We start from the raw sequence: 21224 nt of genomic DNA on the forward strand, positions 1-21224 counted from the left end.
CACCACTCTTGTCCAGCATTTCAATGAGGATGTTGTGGGTTGCAGCACTGGATGTAAAGCTGATAGAGCTCTGCTCTGCTCTAACTTTGCACCTCACTGCAATCCTGCTGCCCCAGAGCCTGACACAGACACAAATTTAGCTGAATATGTGCTAGCTCAAGATAAATCTAGCTGCAGATAATATTCTCTGGAGGGGAAAGATCTCTAGTATTTTAAGATGTATGGAGGAAGACTATGTGATCCCTGAAATGAAAAGGTGTATTTGTCCTCTCATTTTTCCTAGTACTTCTATTGTATGATGTATCATTTGAAGCACCTTTTTTTTTTTAAACTATCAGTTACTCAGACATTACTTCTATGTTATTATTGTCAGCACAGGGACTCTGACTCTGGGTCACAGTTCCTCAGACATGATCAGAGGTCATTTCTCATCCTGCTGCTTGGGAAGCAGTATCAGAGTTTGCTTCCAAGCTGACACTTCCATGGTCTTTGCAGAGCCCCAGTTAGTGATTTTTCAGACTGTGTTGTCCTATATGTTAAGTTAACATAGCCTGGCCTTGCACATGCGCTTCTACTCTGACTTAGGATGTGCAAGGCTGATGGGGAATATTAAATCAAAATTTTGCCAATAGCTCAGATCACAAAAGTGATTAGAGCAATAATCACACGGAAACAGCTATACATATAACCCCACAGACTATCTTAACTAAGCTAGTAGTTGTAGATTCCAGGGTTTTGACATATTAGTTGAAAGAATTTGTAATGCAAACAGACAACAGGAATCCCTTTCCCCATCCAGTTGTTTCCATCAGTTCTGAAAGTGGTATGGGACAAGGTTGCTGACAAGGTAGGGACAAGTCTGCTCAGGGACAACACTGAAATGTTTTTGAGACAAAGTGATAGTGATGGATGAGAGAGAGGCATAAAAAGGTGAGGCATAAAAGGACTTTGACAAGGAGTGATTAAACAACAGCCATTACTCAAGAGAAGTGAGAGAAAATTATAGCTAGGAATGTGAAAGCTGTCAACCTGGCTAACACTTGTTCTTCAGTTTCACTTAAACTCATTGTAGGGGCATCAGTTTGTTGGGAAATATGTAAAGCTTTACTGTCCTTAGTATCTACCACTTACATTAACTAAGAATCTTGCTCTTTGCAGAAAGAAACAGGAGCAGAAACGGGGGCGAGCAGATTCAGCAAATCTTGATACACTGACTATACTGAAAGGACAAGGCTGAGCCAGCTTCTCTGTAGAGGTCAAATATAAGGAATTAATGAAAGTTGTATCAAAATGGTCCTCAGTCCTTGCCAAGTACCTTGGAATAATGAGAAGGGTCTCAGGGAAAAAGACCAAGAATATACTCTTCTAGCAGACATAGGCTCTGACAATAATAAAAAAAAATTGCTTCAGTTAGGTGCATGAAGTAGTTTTTTTCATGCATATTTGCAGAAAACAAAATGAAAAGTAAAATCAACATGGACTAGAAAAAAGTAGAAAGAGTCTTTGACCTGCTCAGTAAGATAAGACTTCATGGCTGAAGGCATAACGTGAACATAGCATATACTGGCTTCTATAAGATACTTGAGACAGTTCTACATGACTTTTCCAATGAGATAAATATGGATGAGATAGGACTTCTGTAAGGTGACCACACAATTGGCTAAGAATAGAACAGAAAACATAACTATTAATGGTTCATGATGTCAGATGAGCTAACTGGCTAAGTTGGTATTAGTGTTTCACTGGCCTTATGAATCTAACAGGACTACCTCTATATTTTCACCCACAGAGCTTTAAACACTAATGTCAATCAAAGATCTTCTCCACCTCAATGTTATATGACTGGCAAGGAGACAGATGATAAAAAATCCCAACCCTCTTTCACTTCTGTCAGTGGATCTTACGCTTTGGCTCTATCTAGACGGAACAAGCAGCATGTACTGTGGGGCACAGCACAGCCCCAAAACTGCTATTATTCAGATCTGGAACCTAGCTGAGACACCTTGCAGCTTTTCTCTGGTTTTTCTTCCCAGAGAAACCCAGGTGTGTGGGGGACACAGGGGAGGGAGGGGGGTTACCTGGATTGAGGAGCTCAAAAGTGTTCCCAGGTACACCACTATTGTCTTTCTATCTGCTTTTTTCAGATGCTAATTCCTGTTAGTGAAGCTTTGTAAATGTGGCTTGTTTCTCTTGGGTGTTGTACCTAGAAAGTAGTTACAGGAAATAGCAATAATACCATTTTCAATGGGTGTCATGAGGATTCAATGGAAATTGCTATGTATTAATTGGCAGATGACACAACACATGGAAGATATACAGTTGTCTCATGAAAGGCTAGAATTTTTAATGTACAGGAGCTTGAATAGTTGCAGAAAATGACTAAAATAATCTGGTTAATGAGACTATATGGCAAGTGGATTAATCAAGTCCACATAGTGAGGTGGTGAGCACATACTTGTCTGTATTACTGGAGTAGATGTTGGATAGACTGAAAGACAAGGATGTGATCAATCAGTGGTATCCTGCTGTCAGACATCAAGCAATTTTGTAAGCACTAGACTTAACAGATCCTGGCATCCTTTTAATTTATGTTTTGTGTTTGATATCTCATTCTCTCATGTCTAGTAAATGCAAATCTGTCTGATGTCTGTCTCTCACGTTCAAAATGAGAAAGCATTTGTGTGTGTGTGTAAGTGTGTGTGTGTGTTCTTCAGTTTTTGATGCCTAATTAAGATTGCACTCAGACTTCTCACTTCCTATGGTGGGGTCTCTCTCCTCTGCTGAGCCTCCCATTTCCATGTAAACTTGTAGGAGCATTGTATCTTTGTGACTTCAGACTCTTAAAATTAGCAAATGGACTCAAAAGCTATTAGCATGAAATGGGTAAGATCAAAAGGCATGCAGCATTGACTGCATAAACCTTTCACAGGAAATTTGGCTAAAACTGCAAAAAACAGATTTAACGGGTGCTGTCCTGGCAAAAGAAAGTTCTCCTTTGGGAGAAGGCTATGTAGGGAATATCCAGGGCCCAGGTGTGAGGTGTCAGCACAGAAAAACTGGCCAGGTGTGCTACCTTTTGCACTTTTGTGCTTACTTTTCCATCCAGCTCAGAAAGAAGGGCAAACTGGTACCCAGCTGAGATATTTTTTTTTTGAATGAACAAGCTATTCAAGTCTCCAGCAGGATACCATGAGACTAAGATATTGCAGTCATGCACAGTGATGTCTCTACACCCCCTCTGCTTAACAGAGCTCTTCAATAGCAGTATGGCTAAGAATGGTCAAAAATCTACAGAATTACTGAACATGTTTTCCCCCCTGGGCTGTTACCTTACCTTCAGAAAAGCCTGTTTCTTTCTGTTTTTCCAAAACCAGGAGATTGCAGTGGGGCAGTGTCTCACAGACACACTTAAAATCACTAGACATTTAAGAAAAAACATTGTTTTGATAAATATTTTAAATATTTTACCTCAGATACATGGTAAAGGGTTGCAGACTTGAGTAGGACTGTAGCATTTGTCTGTAACATCCTACATTGGAGCTGAAGCCATATCTGTGTTTTATACTATGTGATGGAAGTCTGCAAATATCCAAGAATGACAAATATTACCTATCCCAAGAGTTTTACCTTTACTCTGAGGTAAAAGAATATATACTCCTCCGCTTAACTGTTTTCAATTTAAACACTGATCAAAGCTTTAAAGGTTGAAACTTTCAACTAGGAAATACTTAGAAGGTCAGTATAACCTATCCAAATCTTATTTTGAAAGGACTTCAGGTATGTAAAGTATGAGATGTCTGTAGCCTCTAATGGCTTACTGAGATATTTGCAACATTAGCCACGGAAAAATGACTTTGTCTAACATAAATAGCTGGAAGAACAAAATTTGAGGTGACCCCATCGGAAAAAAAACAGTTGACAAGAAACATTTCACCACAGAGGAACAGGTTCTTTATCTGTAGAAGTAGCAGAGTACCTTATTTTCTATAATAATGGCTTTTCTAGAACTTGATTTTAGTAATAAAATTTACCATTGTTTTTTTCCTAGAGAATATGAACAGTGTCTGACTCACGTAAGCCTGCTTGTTCAGTAGCTTGCCTGGGCATTAAAATGTTTTATTTTAATAAGGTCTGATCTTGAAAAGATTTATACTTTTTACACTTCTCTTTACTGTAACTAATAACTAAAATAATTTCACTTCAATGAAACTTAGTTAAGAGGAAAATTTCCATAGGCTTTGCTTAATAGAAATTTTTCCTTTTTGTTGCTTTTTTCCAACAGAATTCAGTGTGTACATGAAATAAGTGCTTTAGAAGTTAACGAAAAATTTTCTATAGAAATTATTCACCATACCAACAGAATTTGTGAGAGTTTTATAATTCTTCCTTTTACTCCTTAATCTATTCCATTTGCATGTTCTTACAAGAGACAGAGCTGTATTTTCCTTCCAATGGTATGTATCATTACTACAAGATTTCCCCAAAGATACATATATATACATATATGCCTATATGTGTAAATATTCATCAAAGAAGAGACTGAACCACTTTCATTGCTCTTGCTCTAAGAGCCTCTGTATGACACATGACAAGTCTCTGTACAGCAGTGTTGCCTTGTGGGAGTTGTCTTCTTGGTGTGCAGTGACGGCTGCTGGATTTCAGCCTGTATGGTCAGACCTTCATTTTTCCAGACTCTCTAACATTGGAGATTGTCTGCCAAGGCTACAGAATTGCTAAGGCTGGAGCTGCTGGGAGGGAGAATCATGGGAGGGTGTCCCTTGGCCACGGCCCTGGGATTGTCTCACAGGAGATATTGCTCGAGTACAGAAAGGAGTGGTAAGACAGGAACTAGACAAAGGGTCAAGAGATGCTGAGCAGACAACAACTGCAGAGATTTGCAGACTTCCCAGCACCATCTATTCCCTTCCTTCCCATCCACCACAGTCCTCACTATCAGCATCTCATCTTTCAACACCTCTCTCAGTCTCCTGTGCTGAAGCTCTGAATGGTGCTGCCAAAACACCACTCCCTGGTTTCCAAACACTCTGTCACCCTCCCTGGGCACAACCACACTTTCAAGGTAACAGCCTCTGATGTTTTAATTCAGCTAAACAACTTCACTACAGGTATCCAGGATTTTAATGCTCCTCTGTTAAATGTTCTTCAGTTGTGTACACAGCAGAGATCTGAATCATGGACTTGTTCTCCTCAGATATAGAAGAAAATTGATATGCACAGGAAAGCCTCTACTCTCTCTTTTCTTCCTCTTTACCTGGAGCTGAGTGCTCTCTGGGAGTTTCAGGCAAGGAAAGTTATTTTCCTCCTGTGCAGGTTTCTTCTGCCTCTCCATGTTGGACATGCACACTGTGTTAGTTTTATCTCTCTGAAGGGCTCTTTGGCACAGAAATGCTGGCCATTGAGGCATTGGTAACACTAACTTGAAGCTTGCACCTTTCTAAACTGAAGCTTGCACCATAGAAGCTGTGATAATATAGAGTATATTTTCTTATTTTAAAATAAAAAGTAAGAATTTCTCCTTACAGAGAGTACAGGGAGGGGGAAAGAGTAAGTTTAAGTGCCAGGTGACAATGTCCATCACACTGCTCAGTGATGAAGCTATGAAGACAAAAATAGACAAAGTGACCTCATGGCTTTCAGCAGCAAAGCCTATGAGACAAAAGAGAGGCTTTAAAAGGCTTGTGGACTGATAGCAAAGAGCTTGGACATCTAAGAGTTTTGGTTCTGCTCCAGAAGAGCTTTGCTTTGCCCATGTCTCATTGCCTCTCTTTCTCTTTATGGGGAGTTGTGAATTAAACGAGCTTTGTGACATGCCCAGTTCTCCAGGTCTGGACTCAACTTTCTCAAGCTTGGATCAGCCTTATGCAGGTACTTTTCTCTCTTTTCTTTTCTTTTCTTTTCTTTTCTTTTCTTTTCTTTTCTTTTCTTTTCTTTTCTTTTCTTTTCTTTTCTTTTCTTTTCTTTTCTTTTCTTTTCTTTTCTTTTCTTTTCTTTTCTTTTCTTTTCTTTTCTTTTCTTTTCTTTTCTTTTCTTTTCTTTTCTTTTCTTTTCTTTTCTTTTCTTTTCTTTTCTTTTCTTTTCTTTTCTTTTCTTTTCTTTTCTTTTTTCTTTTCCCTTCCCTTCCCTTCCCTTCCCTTCCCTTCCCTTCCCTTCCCTTCCCTTCCCTTCCCTTCCCTTCCCTTCCCTTCCCTTCCCTTCCCTTCCCTTCCCTTCCCTTCCCTTCCCTTCCCTTCCCTTCCCTTCCCTTCCCTTCCCTTCCCTTCCCTTCCCTTCCCTTCCCTTCCCTTCCCTTCCCTTCCCTTCCCTTCCCTTCCCTTCCCTTCCCTTCCCTTCCCTTCCCTTCCCTTCCCTTCCCTTCCCTTCCCTTCTTTCCTTTCCTCTCCTCTCCTTTTTTAGTCTACTCTCCTTATCCCATTCTTTTGCCTATTCTGATTTCATTCTTGCTCTGTACCTTCTACAAGTCATTTTAGGAAGATTTCTCTTCCTGTTTTTTTCTTAAACTGTTGTGGAAGATTGTGGCTTGAATGACCATTTTTCTGTTGGGAGGACTGGTGTAATTAGTTGTGTGCTTTAGCCTTTGATGAGGAGAAAGGTAGGAAGAAGAAAAGAGGGAGGTGAGAAGCAGGTCCCAGAGGGCCCTATTTGCCACCTCCTTCAGAGCACAGGACAGTTCAGAGAAACTTTCCTAGAAAGTTGCACATGAATCCTATTGCTGAACAAGGACTACAAGCTGATGGAGTTAAAGCCAAGACCATCTTCTGTTACATTTTCTCTGACAGTATTTTCTAGCCCAGACTTTAGAGTTGGCACTCCTATGGTAGTCTGCTGTCAGAAAGGGCTGTGCAGACATCGCTTTGAATGGTGTTGCTCCCTATCTGTTAGTTCCTGATGCTAGAAATCCTCCTGTGAGTCACTCAGGCCAGAGTTTACAGATTCTGCACTTGACTAAGATTCTGTGGCACTGTTCTTTCTCCTTGTAAATTTAGAACCAAAATACCAATAGGTGGGTATAGCTTGTAGTAAGGTTGTTTGTAGCAACTTCCCTTATTTTTTCCATTTTCAAAATGCCTAGAGACACAGGCATGCAGATTTGTAAATGAAATGGGCAGACCTTCAGGGACTGTAGTTTGTTTCTACCATGGAGAGCAGGTCTTTGAGGGCAAGTCTTTGACTGCCCTGAAGAACACTAAATCTACACAAAAACCTGGACACTTCTTCAGTCTTGGTTCAGCAAGGTGGAGTTATTCTGTAAAGAAAGTTTTGCAAAGACCCTTCACTTTGCAAATGCAAGTACAAATAATGAGCCATTTCAGCATTGCTTTTCCTGTTTCTAGTTCTGGGTGCAAAGGAGAGGAATTGACTCTGCAACCACATGAAGTGATCTCAAACCACAGAATTCCCCTTGCTGAAATCTCAAAGCAGCAGCATGTGCTGTGGAATGGCTGCAAACTTCTTTGCAAATCAACACTTTATTTCAGCATGGGGTGGGAAAGGGAAGCTCTTTCTGCTGTGGTTACACTGATGTAGTATGGAATGATGACACTTGCCACAATTGTGTAGACTAGTAAGATTCTGGGAGACTGCAGCCCTCAGGAAAACTAGTAAACTTCTTAACTAAGCTCCCTGTCCCTCACTGCAGGTGACTTTGTGACATTAACAGGTTCACACTGAATGAATGCTTTGTGGTAAAATGATCAGAAGTGAGATCCTGAGAGGACCGAGCAGCTTGCATCATTTCTTGAGCTAACACCATCCCTCAGCACTGCCTTGCACCTCTCCTCTTCTCTCCTCTCCCTTCTTGCAGCACAGCAGAATTTATTATGTCTCTCTTGGGAATGTCAGGACTAGACAAGGTTTTTTTTTGTCAAATTATTAGATGTGTACAGTGGATGGTTGTTTCATCTGCACTATCATGCTGGGGAAAAGACAATGGAAAAGGGTGAAATGAAAGACATCACAAATTAGTCTATGGTTTAGGTATGTGGGGCTTTTTTTCTGTGCAAGGTTAGTGCTGACTTCTGTCATTTCAACAGTGATTCAAGGCATGTCCATACTTTCGTCAGGGCAGACAAGTCTGGTTTTGCTATTGAATCTTGTTCACCACCTGCTTTCCCTGCACACAGAGAGGATACAATGTTCCTCCCTGGGGCTTTACTGACCACAGAGCAGGTGGAAAATTATTATCCCACAATTTCATACCAGTGTCCCAACAGGTGTTGTCTTTTCCAAGCAAGCCTGTCTAACTGGATTTCCTTCTGGTCTGGCTGATCAGCTGTGGGGATCTCGGATTCTTGTTCAGGAGCACATACTCTTCTTCCTTGCCAGGCATGGGGCACAGGGAAGAGACTGCAGCAAGGATGAAATCATGCTTCCTTTGTCTCCTGCAGTGACAGGGCTGCTGCAGAGCAGCAAACAGCTCTACACACAGTGCTGCTGCACTACACTGACTGTAGCTGACATTGCAGGGCTTAGATCAGGAGCAGCCCTGCTGTGCCTGCAGAGCACCTCTCCTTTTGCACACATGTAATCATCTATATGGTAAGAGAAACATCTACAGAAAGCAGGGCTCCACCATCAGAGTGATAAATAAACGGTAAAAATTTCCACAAGCAAGGGCAAGCACTGTAAAAATGTCAGGGACTCTTGTTCACATGCTTCAGAAATAGGAAATTCCAGGTCTGATGAGGAAACTTAGACTGGCCATCAGTGGGAGGATTTCCCTCCCCACACCTGCATTGACTTCTATTGTGCTTGCAGGGAAAGAGAAAACTGCTCCTGATTTTCTACCAGCAGTTTAAAAAGACAAATTTTATAAAGACACATTTTATAAAGACAGTTTATATCATCAGCAAAAATGGAAATGAAAAAGAAGGCCATAGGGTGTGTTTCCTCTTATGTGCACTAGAACACCTATAACCATTTCACTGTCCACCTTTGCCCACCCAACCTCTTCTGGTTTCTCTGAGTGCCTCTGTCTATCTCTTTCAGAGCTCCACCGCCACGAAAGCATCCAGGAGAAGAATGTGAAAGAAGCCAAAACCAAGTGCAGAACCATTGCATCCCTGCTGACAGATGCACCCAACCCCCACTCCAAGGGGGTGCTGATGTTTAAGAAACGCAGGCAGAGGGCTAAAAAGTATACATTGGTAAGCTTTGGCAGTGTTGATGAAGACCGCTCCTACGAGGAGGAAGACGGAGTTTTTCCAACTAGTGAATCTGAATTTGATGAGGAAGGTTTCTCTGATGCCAGAAGCCTAACTAATCATTCAGACTGGGACAACACTTACCTAGACATTGAAAAATCCAAATCTGACTCTGAACAGAAGGAAGAGAAGCAAAAAGGTTTGAGTGAGGCCTCAGGTAAAGGAGCACGATTGTTTGAGCAGCAAAGGGAACGGGCTGGGAAGTACACAGTTGAGAAAACTCCAGTGCAGAAGAGCCCAGAGCTTGCCCCAGCTGCCCAGCCAAAGCAGGGCACAGTGAACGGAGACATGCCTGTGCCAGAGAAGACAGAGAGTGTGCCCCTCAGCATCCACCTGGAAGCTGTGCAAGTGCCCAGCATGCAGCCAGCCACTGTCCCCACTCAGCTTCTGACTGCCCCCAGCCCCACTTTCTTCCCTCCTCCCCCAAGCACCCCCGACCCCTTCTCTGCAAGTTCAACAAGCATGTTCAACAGGTCTGCACGGCCCTTTACTCCTGGCTTTTCTGGCCAGCGTCCAGCAACATCCTCTGTCATCTTTAGACCACCTGCACCCAAAAAACCCACTGAAAGTCTGGGTGGGCAAAGCACAGCGGTTCCCCCTTTCTCACCTCTGCTTCCAGGAACACCTGCCAATGCACCAGTGCCAACACAGCGTGGTCCAGTCAGCTCCTCCACATCTCTGTATATTCCTGCACCAGGAAGACCGACATCACCACTGCAGTCACAGCCAAAAGGGGGAGGAAGCGCTTCAGAGGTCAAGCCTTCTGCCAACACTGCCCGGACATCCACCACCTCTATCTTCCTGTCAACTCCCTCAAAGCCAGGAGGGGATATGGCCTCTGCAGCATCCCAGCCACGAGTCCCTGGAACAGCCTCTTCTTCATTGTATATTAGTCCAGCACCATCACAGCACATGAGAAGCAGCTCCCCTGTGCCAAAACAGCCTTCTCCTGCCATCACTCCAGCAATGCCACGACCTCCTTCAGAGCCCTTAACCTCCAGGGAACAGAGGATTGCTGTGCCAGCTCCCCGCACAGGCATCCTGCAGGAGGCTCGCCGACGGGGCAACAAGAAACCCATGTTCAGTAAGCTTGAGGAGAAGAAGAAGAATTCACCCAACCCTGAGCTGCTGTCTCTGGTGCAGAACCTGGATGAGAAGCCAAAAGGTGACCACCCTGCAGCAGGCTTTGAGTCTGGGCCTGAGGAGGACTTCCTCAGCCTGGGTGCTGAGGCTTGCAACTTCATGCAGTCCTCAGGCCGCAAGTTCAAGACCCCACCTCCAGTAGCCCCCAAGCCTCAGCAAGATTCTGGATTGGTAAATGGGGCTCAGGACATGCCTCAGCTTAAAGGCAAAGGGGCAGAGCTCTTTGCCAAACGCCAGAGCCGCATGGACAAATTTGTGGTGGAAACAACACCAAAGCCAGAGTACAAGCCCAGGACCCCCTCTCCATCCCCTTCTCTACCCTCATGCTGGAAATACTCACCCAACATCCGGGCTCCCCCTCCAATAGCTTACAACCCAATGCATTCCCCTTTCTATCCCCTGGCAGCCAGCAAATCTCAGGCTAGCAAAGCAGAGAGCAAAGTGAAAAAGGCACCTGGCCAGAAATCAGGGATCAAGGTCATTGATATAATGCGCCACCAGCCCTATCAGTTGAAGTCAGCCATGTTCTGTTTTGGGGATCCCCCAAGCCCCAGCACTCAGACTAGTCCTGGTCAGCCAGCCCCGCAGGCTAGCTCATCCTTCGTGGCAGCCAAGCAGGTCCCTGTGAAAATAGCCAAGACCCAGGAGATTCGTCGCTTCTCCACTCCGGCTCCCATGCCAGCCTCCAGCAGCCTGGCACCCACTGTGCTTATGCCCCGCTCAGCCACCACGCTGGATGAGCCATTGTGGAGAACAGAAATGGCCTCTTCTGCCCCTGCTACACCGGCACCCTTCCAGGTGGAGCTCAGCCCCTCCCCTAAGCCATATCAGAGCTCCCCAGAGCCTGGACAGGTGGGACAGGGACCTCCTCCAAACTCAGCCTCTGCCTCTCGGTTCCAGGTGGCCAGGCCCAAATTCTCCCCAGCAAGAACAGGCATGCAGGCCAATGTGTGGAGGCCAAGTTTTGGCAATCACTGAGGCAGGCACCCCTCCCATCCTGTCTGCAGCCCCGCAGAGAGAGCGCTTCTTTTGTCTTTCATGTCAGCTCAGTACATTGGGATGAGTGACACAAAATGAAGAAAAAAACCCTCAAAAAATTACTGCCCTTCTGCACCTCCCCCTTCCCCAGCCTCCCCTTGGTCTCAGATGGGATGCTTCATGGAAAGGCTTACTGGCTGTGGCTACAGCAGGAGGAAGGATGTGGAGAGATGGCACGTGTGTGGTACACAAAGACTGGGAACTTGTACACAGCAGCAAAACCCACCTCTAGAGGGGGTGAATGGCAGAGATTATCTCACATGGAGACTCACATGAAGCAGTATTTTTCCTTTCCCAAGGGCTTTAGAGTCATCTCTGCAGGGAAGGAAACTAGGAGGCAAAAGCTTTCCAGGAAGAAAGTGGGAGAGTTGGGATTACAGAGCAGAAGCCCCAGCTTTCCCATGAGACTGTTCTTTTCTGGTTCTCCCAGTCTGTACACATTCACTCATGTGTGCACACACACATGCACACAGCAACACTCAGCAGGGAGTGAAAGGACAAATGGGGCCTCACCTGGGACATTTCTCCCAGAATTCCCTCTGTGGGGGCATGGGAAAGAAGGCAAGAGAGCGGAGGTGTTTGCCCATGCACACGTGGGCAGTGTGTGCCTGTTCCTCCAATCACCAGAGCGGGGGGTAAAAAGGAGAGTCATCCTAACTGGTACTAATTACCAATATCAAGTCTGGAAATAATTTGCCAAAGAGGGGCTTTGAGGGGACTTGATGGGGCTATCACCAGCTGCAGGAACTGCAGAAGGAAATATCCATTTCAGAGCATACACAAAGTCAAAGCTAAGCTCAGGCAGTATCTTGTTGGCACAAAGAAAGTCCCTGAAGCATCAGTCCCACTGAACAGGATATGGATACTGTAAGTAGAAAGGTGGATTGCATAGGAGAAGGTACAGTTGGCTTTAAAATGAGGCAGGACTGAATATGCATTTGTTCATGATCTTTTGGTTTAGTTTAGGACAGAAGTAGGGCTAGATTAGAAATGACATAAAGCTTGCTGAAAGCTTTGTGATGAGGGGAAAACAGAGGGCCCTTACAGAAATTCTCAGCAAGGAAGTGGAGGTCAGGAAAACAGAAAGTCACAAGTAAAACTTCATATGAAATGACTTAGGTAGCATTGTGGGGCCTGTTTGGTGAAAACTGAAGTGCTCTGAGAATCCCAGAAGATCTGCACTCATATACATATACACAGTTCAGTTTGCTGGGGATGCTGGGGAAAACAGTGCTGGTTATTCCTTGAATGTCCCAGGCTAGCCTCCAACTTAATCTCTGCACTACAGGCATACAGGAAGAAAGCACTCCCTTCCCAAGGAAGAATTCAGCATTTTAGTAGGGACTATGCATGTGTGTGTGCATGTCATCTATACTCTAGTTTACACATCCCCCAGCCATTTACTTTCTGCTTGTGATCCTCCTTTGCCAGCAGCCACTTTTCCAATGTGATCCCACAAGCAGACCATTGCTCCTGGAAATCTGGCTCCAAACACAGCAGATACCCCAGCTGCAGGGAAGGTCCTTTGCCACCTCTTTCTGGGTCAGGGTTGCCCAGTCTTTTACAAAACCCTTAGGAATGTGTACATGAGGCAGAATGAGGGTCTCATAGCCCTCTCTCCTTGAGATAAGTCTCCCTCTCATTAGACTTGCTCCTCTGCTTCAAGCAGTAGCCATTCCCTGACTGGACTGGATATATCCAAACTTTGGATATAGAAAACTGTAGGTTCTGGAGGAAAAAAAAGGAATGCAAGGGGGTCTGAAGCAGTCTGTATTCAGTGCAGCTAGTGTTGTTTCATACTAAATCTAAGCCAGCCTTCCTCTGCACAGCAGGAGCTTTTCCACGATAGCTGGGGCTCTACTTTTTCTTGGAGGCTTGAAAGTCTTTCTCTGTGAGCACCTGGAGATTTTTCATGTGTGCTCTCCTGTGAAGAAAAAGAAGGCTGGAAAGCCTAGCCTGTTCCTCCTGGATAAGCTTGGGAGGGAGAGAATGAGAGAAAAGCAGAAGTAATTCACAATTCTGCTTTTGAATCCTTCACACTCTGGCTGGACTTTTTTGCACACCTGTGTTTGCAGTGAGCATTCGTGATGTCCCTGAAACATATAATGAGCATGCTGGGAAGAGAGGAGGACAGAACTTACACCTTACCTGGCACACTATCAGCTGTGGGAGAGGATTGTAAGAGAAGCCATGGGAATACCTTGAGCTAATGGACAAAGGTGAGGCTGAGTCAGAAGAGACGCTGCATCTGGTTGTATGACATAGGAGCAGCCAGCCTGAATTGATGAGGAGATTGTGTCCCTGAAAAGCCCCAGAGAGGATGTCTTAGGAGAAATCATCACCTCAGAGTTAATTCAGATCACCAGAATCCACTTAGCTCCAGTGAAGGGAAGCAGCCATGCTATAAAACCTATTTTAGATGATTGCTTTCTCACTCATCCTGTACTGCATTGCATTGCCAGTGTTTCTGAGAAAAAAAAAAAAAAAGTAAAAAAAAAAAAAAAAGAAAGAAAAAAGATCTGTGTGCAAACAATCTCTGAGACTCTTCCCAAACATGGAGGGAGGAATCTTCTGTTTTATCTAGGAAAGCTCTATGAAGGAACTTAAGAAGTAGCAGTGCTCCAAAAGTTTTGTCTCTCATCTTGTGGAGTGTTGTCTGTCCCTGGCTAGTGATTTAGGCCATTAGCCATAGACAGACAAGCTAGCCAAGGCTGAAAGTATTATCAAACTCAGGTGTAGAGAGGGGTTGTGTGGACCAGAAGAAGGGTGCTCAACATAATTCTGCAGCCAAGAAATAACCTCAGAAAGTTTGACTCTTACTTCAGTATTCCTTTCCCTCAGGCAGGTCTCTAAATTTAACTGCTCTCAGGGCCTGAAGGTCTCAGGAAATTCATTTTGCCACTGGAAAAACAGAGAAGTCTGTCCTTAGTATGTAAGAGAGATTGCATGGATTTAGTATTTTGGTGATCCCACTCCAGATTTCCAGGAGACAGTGATTTCTGCTGAGGAGTGACTGCCCAACACCATTCAATGTTAGATATCACAATCCAAGTGAGTTGAATAAATGCATTTTCCCTATCATTTCTGATAATGTAATGGGCAGGAAATGAAATATTTAGGTTTGACCAGAGAACAAATATTAAATATAAGAGCAAGGAAAATAACCAGGAGGCTGGTTATGCATTTTACTTACATCCTTGCTTCAAATTTATGTTTAGAAGCAAAACCAAAGTAGTTTAATGTGTTTCAACCCCTCAAAAACTTTTCTGGATCCTATGCTGACACAGGACTTGATCTGCAGAAGCAGAGGCTGTTGCAGTTGAGGCCTGCAGTGTTCATGGTGTATCCCAAATAAAGTCTGTAGCTGCAAGTAGCATGAGATGAGAAATAATACTAAGATGTATCTGTTAAGTTTTAAAGAAGAAAACTGATCTGCTGTTGGCTTTAAGCAGCTCTGCTAATGTCTGCTCATGAAAATACTGTGGCTGGTCTGTTAGAAAGGTCACAGGTGAGGTTACAAGGAATACTTTTGAAACATGTTAGCTTGCCTTGAGCCTCTCCAAATGTCTAATTCCTCAGCTGTTGAACAAGCACAGACTTAAACAGTTGTTTGAGAAGTTTTAGCTCCCACCTGCTAAGTTATAAGCTGCAGTGGTAGGCCAAACCCCAGTGTTCCCTTGTTAAGTATTTGAAGATGTCTTCATGGGCTCTGATTTGAAACTGCCTATCATCCCTCCTCTCTAGCATGGTGCAGGCTACACATTGCAGCCATGGCAATTCAGGGGTTTTATCTTTGCTTCAGAAGTAACAGTCCCTTCCCTCTCACTATATGGGAACACTTACCAGAGATAACCTCAAGATCCTGCAGCACCTGTGAGGAACCATCTCAGAAGAGACTGGTGTGATGAGGAGTCACTGATACCAGACATGAGCACAGTGTGAGGCAAGATTGTTCCTTGTAAAGAACATGCTCCTTTTATGCTATAATATCCAGCACCCTCTACCTACCCTCTTTTCCTAGAAGAGACCCATTCGTGCTCTGACAATGGGAGTCCAGCAACAGTGCTCTGTCTGGTGAAAGATGTGACCCCAGATGAACAGAGCTGGCATCTTTGTTTATGGAAATACCTGTTTTCCTTTTCTGTTTTGTCTTTTTTTTCCAATTTACAATCACTTTCTATTTGTTTGTGCAGAGAAATAAACTTGTGATATGCACTTTACATTTTGCATTTTGTCACTTTCTTTGCTTGGCACCGAGGAGGAATTGCTATGCATTGAAATGCATTTAGCACTACCTACTACAAACTGCTAAGGACAAGAGACTATAAGGAGTTCAAAAAAGGATGGGATGTCTCAGCAATAAAAACACCTAGGTTGGACTTAAAGCCTCTATACATTAGAAAAGCCCCATGCAAGCAAAAACTTAAGTGAGATCCAAAACTTTGGTACTACAGACTATAAAACACTCACTCACTGACAGGTTGAAGACATTTATGGACCAGTCTGAGCTGGCCTGCCCCGTCACGGCCCCTCAGCCTGTTCTAACCTAAACCCTACCCTCTGCTTGTAAATCCAGTATCAGGGGAAGTTGGTCAGCTCTGATAAATCCAAATATAAACTTGCATTGAACAATTCAGCTTAATATTACCCAAGATATCAGAAAAACAAGAATCAAATATATCCCATTGTATTCCCAGGCTCCAAATCTAATTCTAACTCTAAACTTAACCCAATTAATGCTAAAGTCTACTCAGTTTCTGGGTCTTGAGAGGTTCATTGTGTTCAGTTTAGGACAAGTGTTAGCAGGTTGCCTTTTCCAGACATACCTCACTCACAGACAGCAATTCCTAAGCACTGCAAAAGACTCTGGGATCAGCTGTAGGATTAGACTGCAGGCTCTGGACATTTGTCCAAGTATAATTTTGTGGATGTTTTTCAGATTAATTGCAAGGAGGACTTCCTTTTGCAGGGGTCTAGAGGTAGGTTGTAAAACTATCCAGCATATTTCTGATTGACTTGCCATCAGAAAATGAAGAAAGGGGCAGCAATATTTGCTGATGCCAAACCTAAGCTTTTGTCCAACCAGAAGCACAGCTCCCAGATTAGGACTGCATCTTGTTTTGCTTAATAAATCTGACAAAGTAGGATTATGAGCTACTCCAGATGGTTTGACACATTGCGGGACAGTTTCTGTATCTAGGGCTCTTAATTAAATTCCCTGTTAACCTCTACAACCTTCTCAAGTGAGAGTCATTTCCTCTCAGAATAGATCGTGTCAGAAGGAGCCAGACAAACAGACTTTGAAAAGTGGAGCAGGAGCCTGCCAAGCCAAAGGATTACTAAACAGCTATGTAGCAGCCTAGGGATTAACCTGGCCTTCAGTACCCACCTTAGAGAGACGTTTAAAACCAGAAAACAGTAAGATGCCCAGTGGAGATATCTAGTCCCAAACAATCACACCCGATGAAGGAGAATGTGCAGCAGAGAGCACAGCAGGGAAGTGCGTGGCACGCAGGAAAGACAAGGCTGTTCCCCGACAGGACAGACCTATAGCTCCAGCGGCCACTAGATGCTGCCACTGCTCTGCTCTGAGTTACCTGGGGTTTTGGCATTCGCCTGATGTGGTGTTAAGTCCTAGAGGGTTTAAAATCTTAGGAAGTCCTTTCTTCCTAATCTATCCTCTTTTGATGTTCACATATGGTGCTGCTCAGTTCCACATACCAGAGGAGGTCAGGCTCATAGCAGGGAGTTTTGGCAGCGAGGGGTTTGCTGCAGCTCGGAGGGGATTCCTGGGTCACATACAAACAGGCTGCCCAGCAAGTAACACACTACGGGAACGGCAGCTATTTCCACACACACTCCAGCTCTGTGGTCAAATCCTACATATTTCTGTTCCAGTCCTATGTCTTAGCATGCATTAAGCCCACTTAGTGGCACAAAAGAGCCTGGCATTTATTGTTTCACCTGTTTTGGTGCTATGAAGGACTGACAAGTCTCCCTGATGTCTGTGTAAACTGGAACAGGTTAAGAATACATTAAATATTTTATAATAAAAAAAATTATATTTATTTCATCATCATCATCACCACCATAACAATAACCAGGAAAAAAGTGCCAAATCAGGAGTTCTGCAACTTTTTTTCAGAACAGACTGGATCATGTTGGAATCTGCTGTTTATTAATACTTTCAACACAGATCAGTCCTGGGCATCAGGGAAGAAGAGCAAGAGCAAGGTTTAATTCTCCATCTTGGAAAAATTAAATTGGTGAAGACTGATGCTGTTTTCCTGACTTCTACATGATCAAAATGTGCTCTGGACACAGCTCTGCTGATGATGCTTCTCTGAAGTACTGCTTATGTCCATCTAGTAGTGCAGTAAGGCAAATTTAATGTGCTATTTTTGAAATGAGTTTGTAAGCATCGACAACCTGAAGTTAGACCATTTGAAATTAGGTGTAAAAGAATGCAGAGCGAAAATAAATTAATTTTGAAGATACATGTCAGAGAAAGCAAAGCTTGGTTTAGGCTGTTCCCCAGGTCACTTAAACAAAAGGTATATTTGGAAAGAGGGAGGTGATCACAGTGAGAAAAAGACAGGCTCTTGTATGATTATAAACTCTCTGAATTGGTAAAAAGTCCTACAGGCAGTACATATACTACCCCACTGGCATTAATGAAAATGCCATGTACTTAAGCTAGAATTGAATTTAGCTACCAAACCACACCACAATCCAGGTAAACCTTTCCACCCTAAACAAAACTAAACCACCTCAAGCACAGCTTGCAGTGATTTAAAACCCTTAGCATTGACTAATATGAGTGGGTAAGATAACAGTAAGATAACAGATATCTTCTTCTGAGTTCATTGCATTATTTATGGCAGGGATAGAAGATTGGTACAATATTCTCAGTGCAAAAATGCCACTGATCTGTTGAACCTGGCACCGTGGCAGGACACAAGTGAAGTCTCGGCTAGACCCACAAATGACATTTATAGATTTGTGAACTAGACATTCCCATGTCTCAGGAGAAACTGTATAGAAAGGAAAAACAAGCAGGATTTAGTTCTCGGTGTGGTAACTGAAAATAAAGACATGATTTTATTTGAAGGTAGAGCAGAAAGTAAGAATCTCAGTTTAAGGTGTGTCTTGGTGCTTAAATGTCAGATACAAGAGTGCTTTATACAAATCACCCTATAAATCCTGGTGCCATACTAATATTTCAGGGCCCAGGCTCTGTTCAGATGCACTCTTAGGTCCCATTTCTCACCTGGTATATGTATACTTCTCACATGAGACCTTGACTAGGCAAACAAATGCTTTGTTCCCATCAGACCACAGTTCCCGTCACTCCTTAAATCTGGACTTCAGCATCCTTGGCCTTGACTCAGACCCTGCTTGCCTCTTGCCCTTGGGCTGGGGATCCACAATAGACTTTTGTCTCCTGGAGCTGGCTCACCCTGAACTGTCAGTGCCTTGTTCCTGGTTCCTGGTACTAATTGCAGGGCATATCTGCTCACAGTCTGATTGAGATCCTGACACACCATGCTAGACATGCCTTCTCTTCATCTTGCTATTGCTTTTCCCTAGTCTCTCTTGAGTGTTATAGGAGGGATCATATCCATTTCCTGCTCACTTTAAATTATCATGGGGTGCTCTGCTCCCTTCTAGCATGCTCAGCTTCTTTCTCTCTCTGGAGCTGCCTGGGGTGGGAGGAAGCAGAGATGCACCAAGTCATGTGACAGGGAAGAGCCTGCTACATCATCTTTTGGAGCTACACCATGCCAAAATCCATCAGGTTCCCATATGATATTCAGCTGGCACAAACTGTTCCCCTAAGGTGTAATTTGTGCTCAGGAAGACCCAGGAGATGACTGGAGAAATAAAACAATAGCTATAGAGTGGTCTGAAAACAGCTGCTGGAAGCAAGTAGTGAGGAGGCAGAGTTTAGCATCAGCCTAGTTACTGCAAAAAAGGTGTCATATAATGGTAGCTGCATTTCTCAACTTCTCACCTGATGATATAAATCACATTAATTTCTTAGATTATTATCAAAATGGAACTAGAAACTTCTTAAATTTAGATGTAACTCTACCTCATGACTTTGGGAAAGGAGAGGCAAAGGACTCTGATTTTAAGCAATAAAGCAGCACATTGTGTTTGTTCTCGCTCTGTCCCTCCATATGCCACCACCCTGTGGCAGGCAGCATCTCCCTTGATGAATGATAATAAGTGTTCAGAGCACAGGAATTTGAATAGGAGAGCAGCATCTCAAGGGACACAACTGGACATCACAGCAGACACTGGGCATTCTGGCCAAATGTCAAGCATGGTGCTAAAGCAACCCAGAAGAATTAACGTGGTGAGTAAAACACTCCTCCTTGTACAATCTGCAGTGAGCAGGGCTGACAGCACCAAGAGACTCACTCCGCTATGGCCACCTGCACTTGTGCAGAGTGGGTGTGATGTGTGGACAGATGGTCAGCTGTGACAGTAGCATTTGACACCCTCCAGCTTTGTGCAGATGTAAATGCCTTCACCAGGCATGAAGCTCTGTGATGGTGCCCAGGCAGGCAGTGGGTGTTTACAGTTTAATTGTACTTATTTTACACTGGAACTGCTCCAGGGATTTGCTCCTGAATCACTGGCCTGGGAGTGTGAGGGCAGGATCCGGGCTGGACATCACTCTGGTGTATCATCCCAGCTCAGAGGGATGCAGTGCTCTTGTGGGCAGTGGAATGTGTACATCATCATGTACATGTTATGGTAGATATAAATCAGGGAGAATCAGAGCTGTGAAATGGGCACAATGCAAGGTATACATCATGGTTATATGGATGCAAGCAAGAGGAAAATGGGAAATTTTAGGCCAGGAGAATGCCATATGTGCCCTAACTCCAAGCAGAATATAAAAACTGTTTATTGCCCATAAGAATGTTACAGCAGTCTTCTATAGGACCTTCTTAACAGTACTGGGGATTACACATAGTGCTTTCAACGCAGTTATCACACTACAAAGTTTTAAATGCATTTGGTGCAGGAAAAAGCAACAGCAAAGTCTAGGGAAAAAGGAAAGTGGCTATCTCCTGATGTTCCTTTATATAAACTTTGCTTGCAGTTCTTTGTGCAAATTATTTTCTACTATAATCACAACTGTGTTTTGGTTTTTTTTCTCTTCACTAGACTCTAGGATTATTCAATGGACCACTTGATCCAGTAGGGATTCAATCTTCCAATGTTTTCTAGAGGATTTTGGCCTTACTCAGAAACTGAAAGGTATGTGCATCTTTGAGTACTCCAGTAAAATGAGGTATGTTTTCTTCATCCTAAAGCTAGAACCTAATTGGGTAGGCAAGAAAAACAGGGAGAGTTGCCTAAAAAGTAACAGGAGTTAAGGGGAGTTATTTGAGTGTACAAAGCTGCACCAAATTAAGGATATCAACCCTATTTCTGTCATTAATCAGGAAATTAATTTCCTTGCTCTTTGATTCAGTTGGGTTTCCCATACATATTAAATAGCTACTTCCTAGAATTCTGTAAATAGCTTTCTAGACTTTGTGGTTTTTCTTACTACTTCTTGTTTCATGCATGCCATTATTTTGCTTCTGTATTATCTGAAGCATTTTAGGAAATATGTATGACAGCCTAGAGGACACTGGATGAATGATTAAGAAGGGGTAGAAGGAGGGTACAAAACAGAGCAAGACCCAAGGTAACTTTTGAGGCATTACTGACAAACAGGATATTGAGAAGGTTTTATGAATTGCATCAAAAAGCAATAGGAAGAGGAACTGCATGTTTATTTGAACAAAGAGGAGGAAG

General features: G+C 43.5%; 2 protein-coding genes across 3 annotated transcripts in view; one reads left to right on the forward strand and one right to left on the reverse strand.

Annotated features, from left to right (window-relative positions):
- Window positions 1-15622, forward strand: part of SYNPO2L (synaptopodin 2 like) — a 38123-nt gene extending 22501 nt beyond the window's left edge. For both annotated transcript variants that reach the window (XM_002193433.7, XM_072931538.1), the window contains one exon: window positions 9007-15622. In XM_002193433.7, coding sequence (XP_002193469.5) covers window positions 9007-11342 — 2336 coding nt within the window. In that variant the 3' untranslated portion in view covers window positions 11343-15622. The remainder of the gene's footprint in view (window positions 1-9006) is intronic.
- Window positions 1-21224, reverse strand: part of SEC24C (SEC24 homolog C, COPII coat complex component) — a 106557-nt gene that overhangs the window by 63140 nt on the left and 22193 nt on the right. The window lies entirely within an intron of this gene.

This window comes from Taeniopygia guttata, chromosome 6 (assembly GCF_048771995.1).
Source record: "Taeniopygia guttata chromosome 6, bTaeGut7.mat, whole genome shotgun sequence".
NCBI classification, from domain to species: domain Eukaryota; kingdom Metazoa; phylum Chordata; class Aves; order Passeriformes; family Estrildidae; genus Taeniopygia; species Taeniopygia guttata.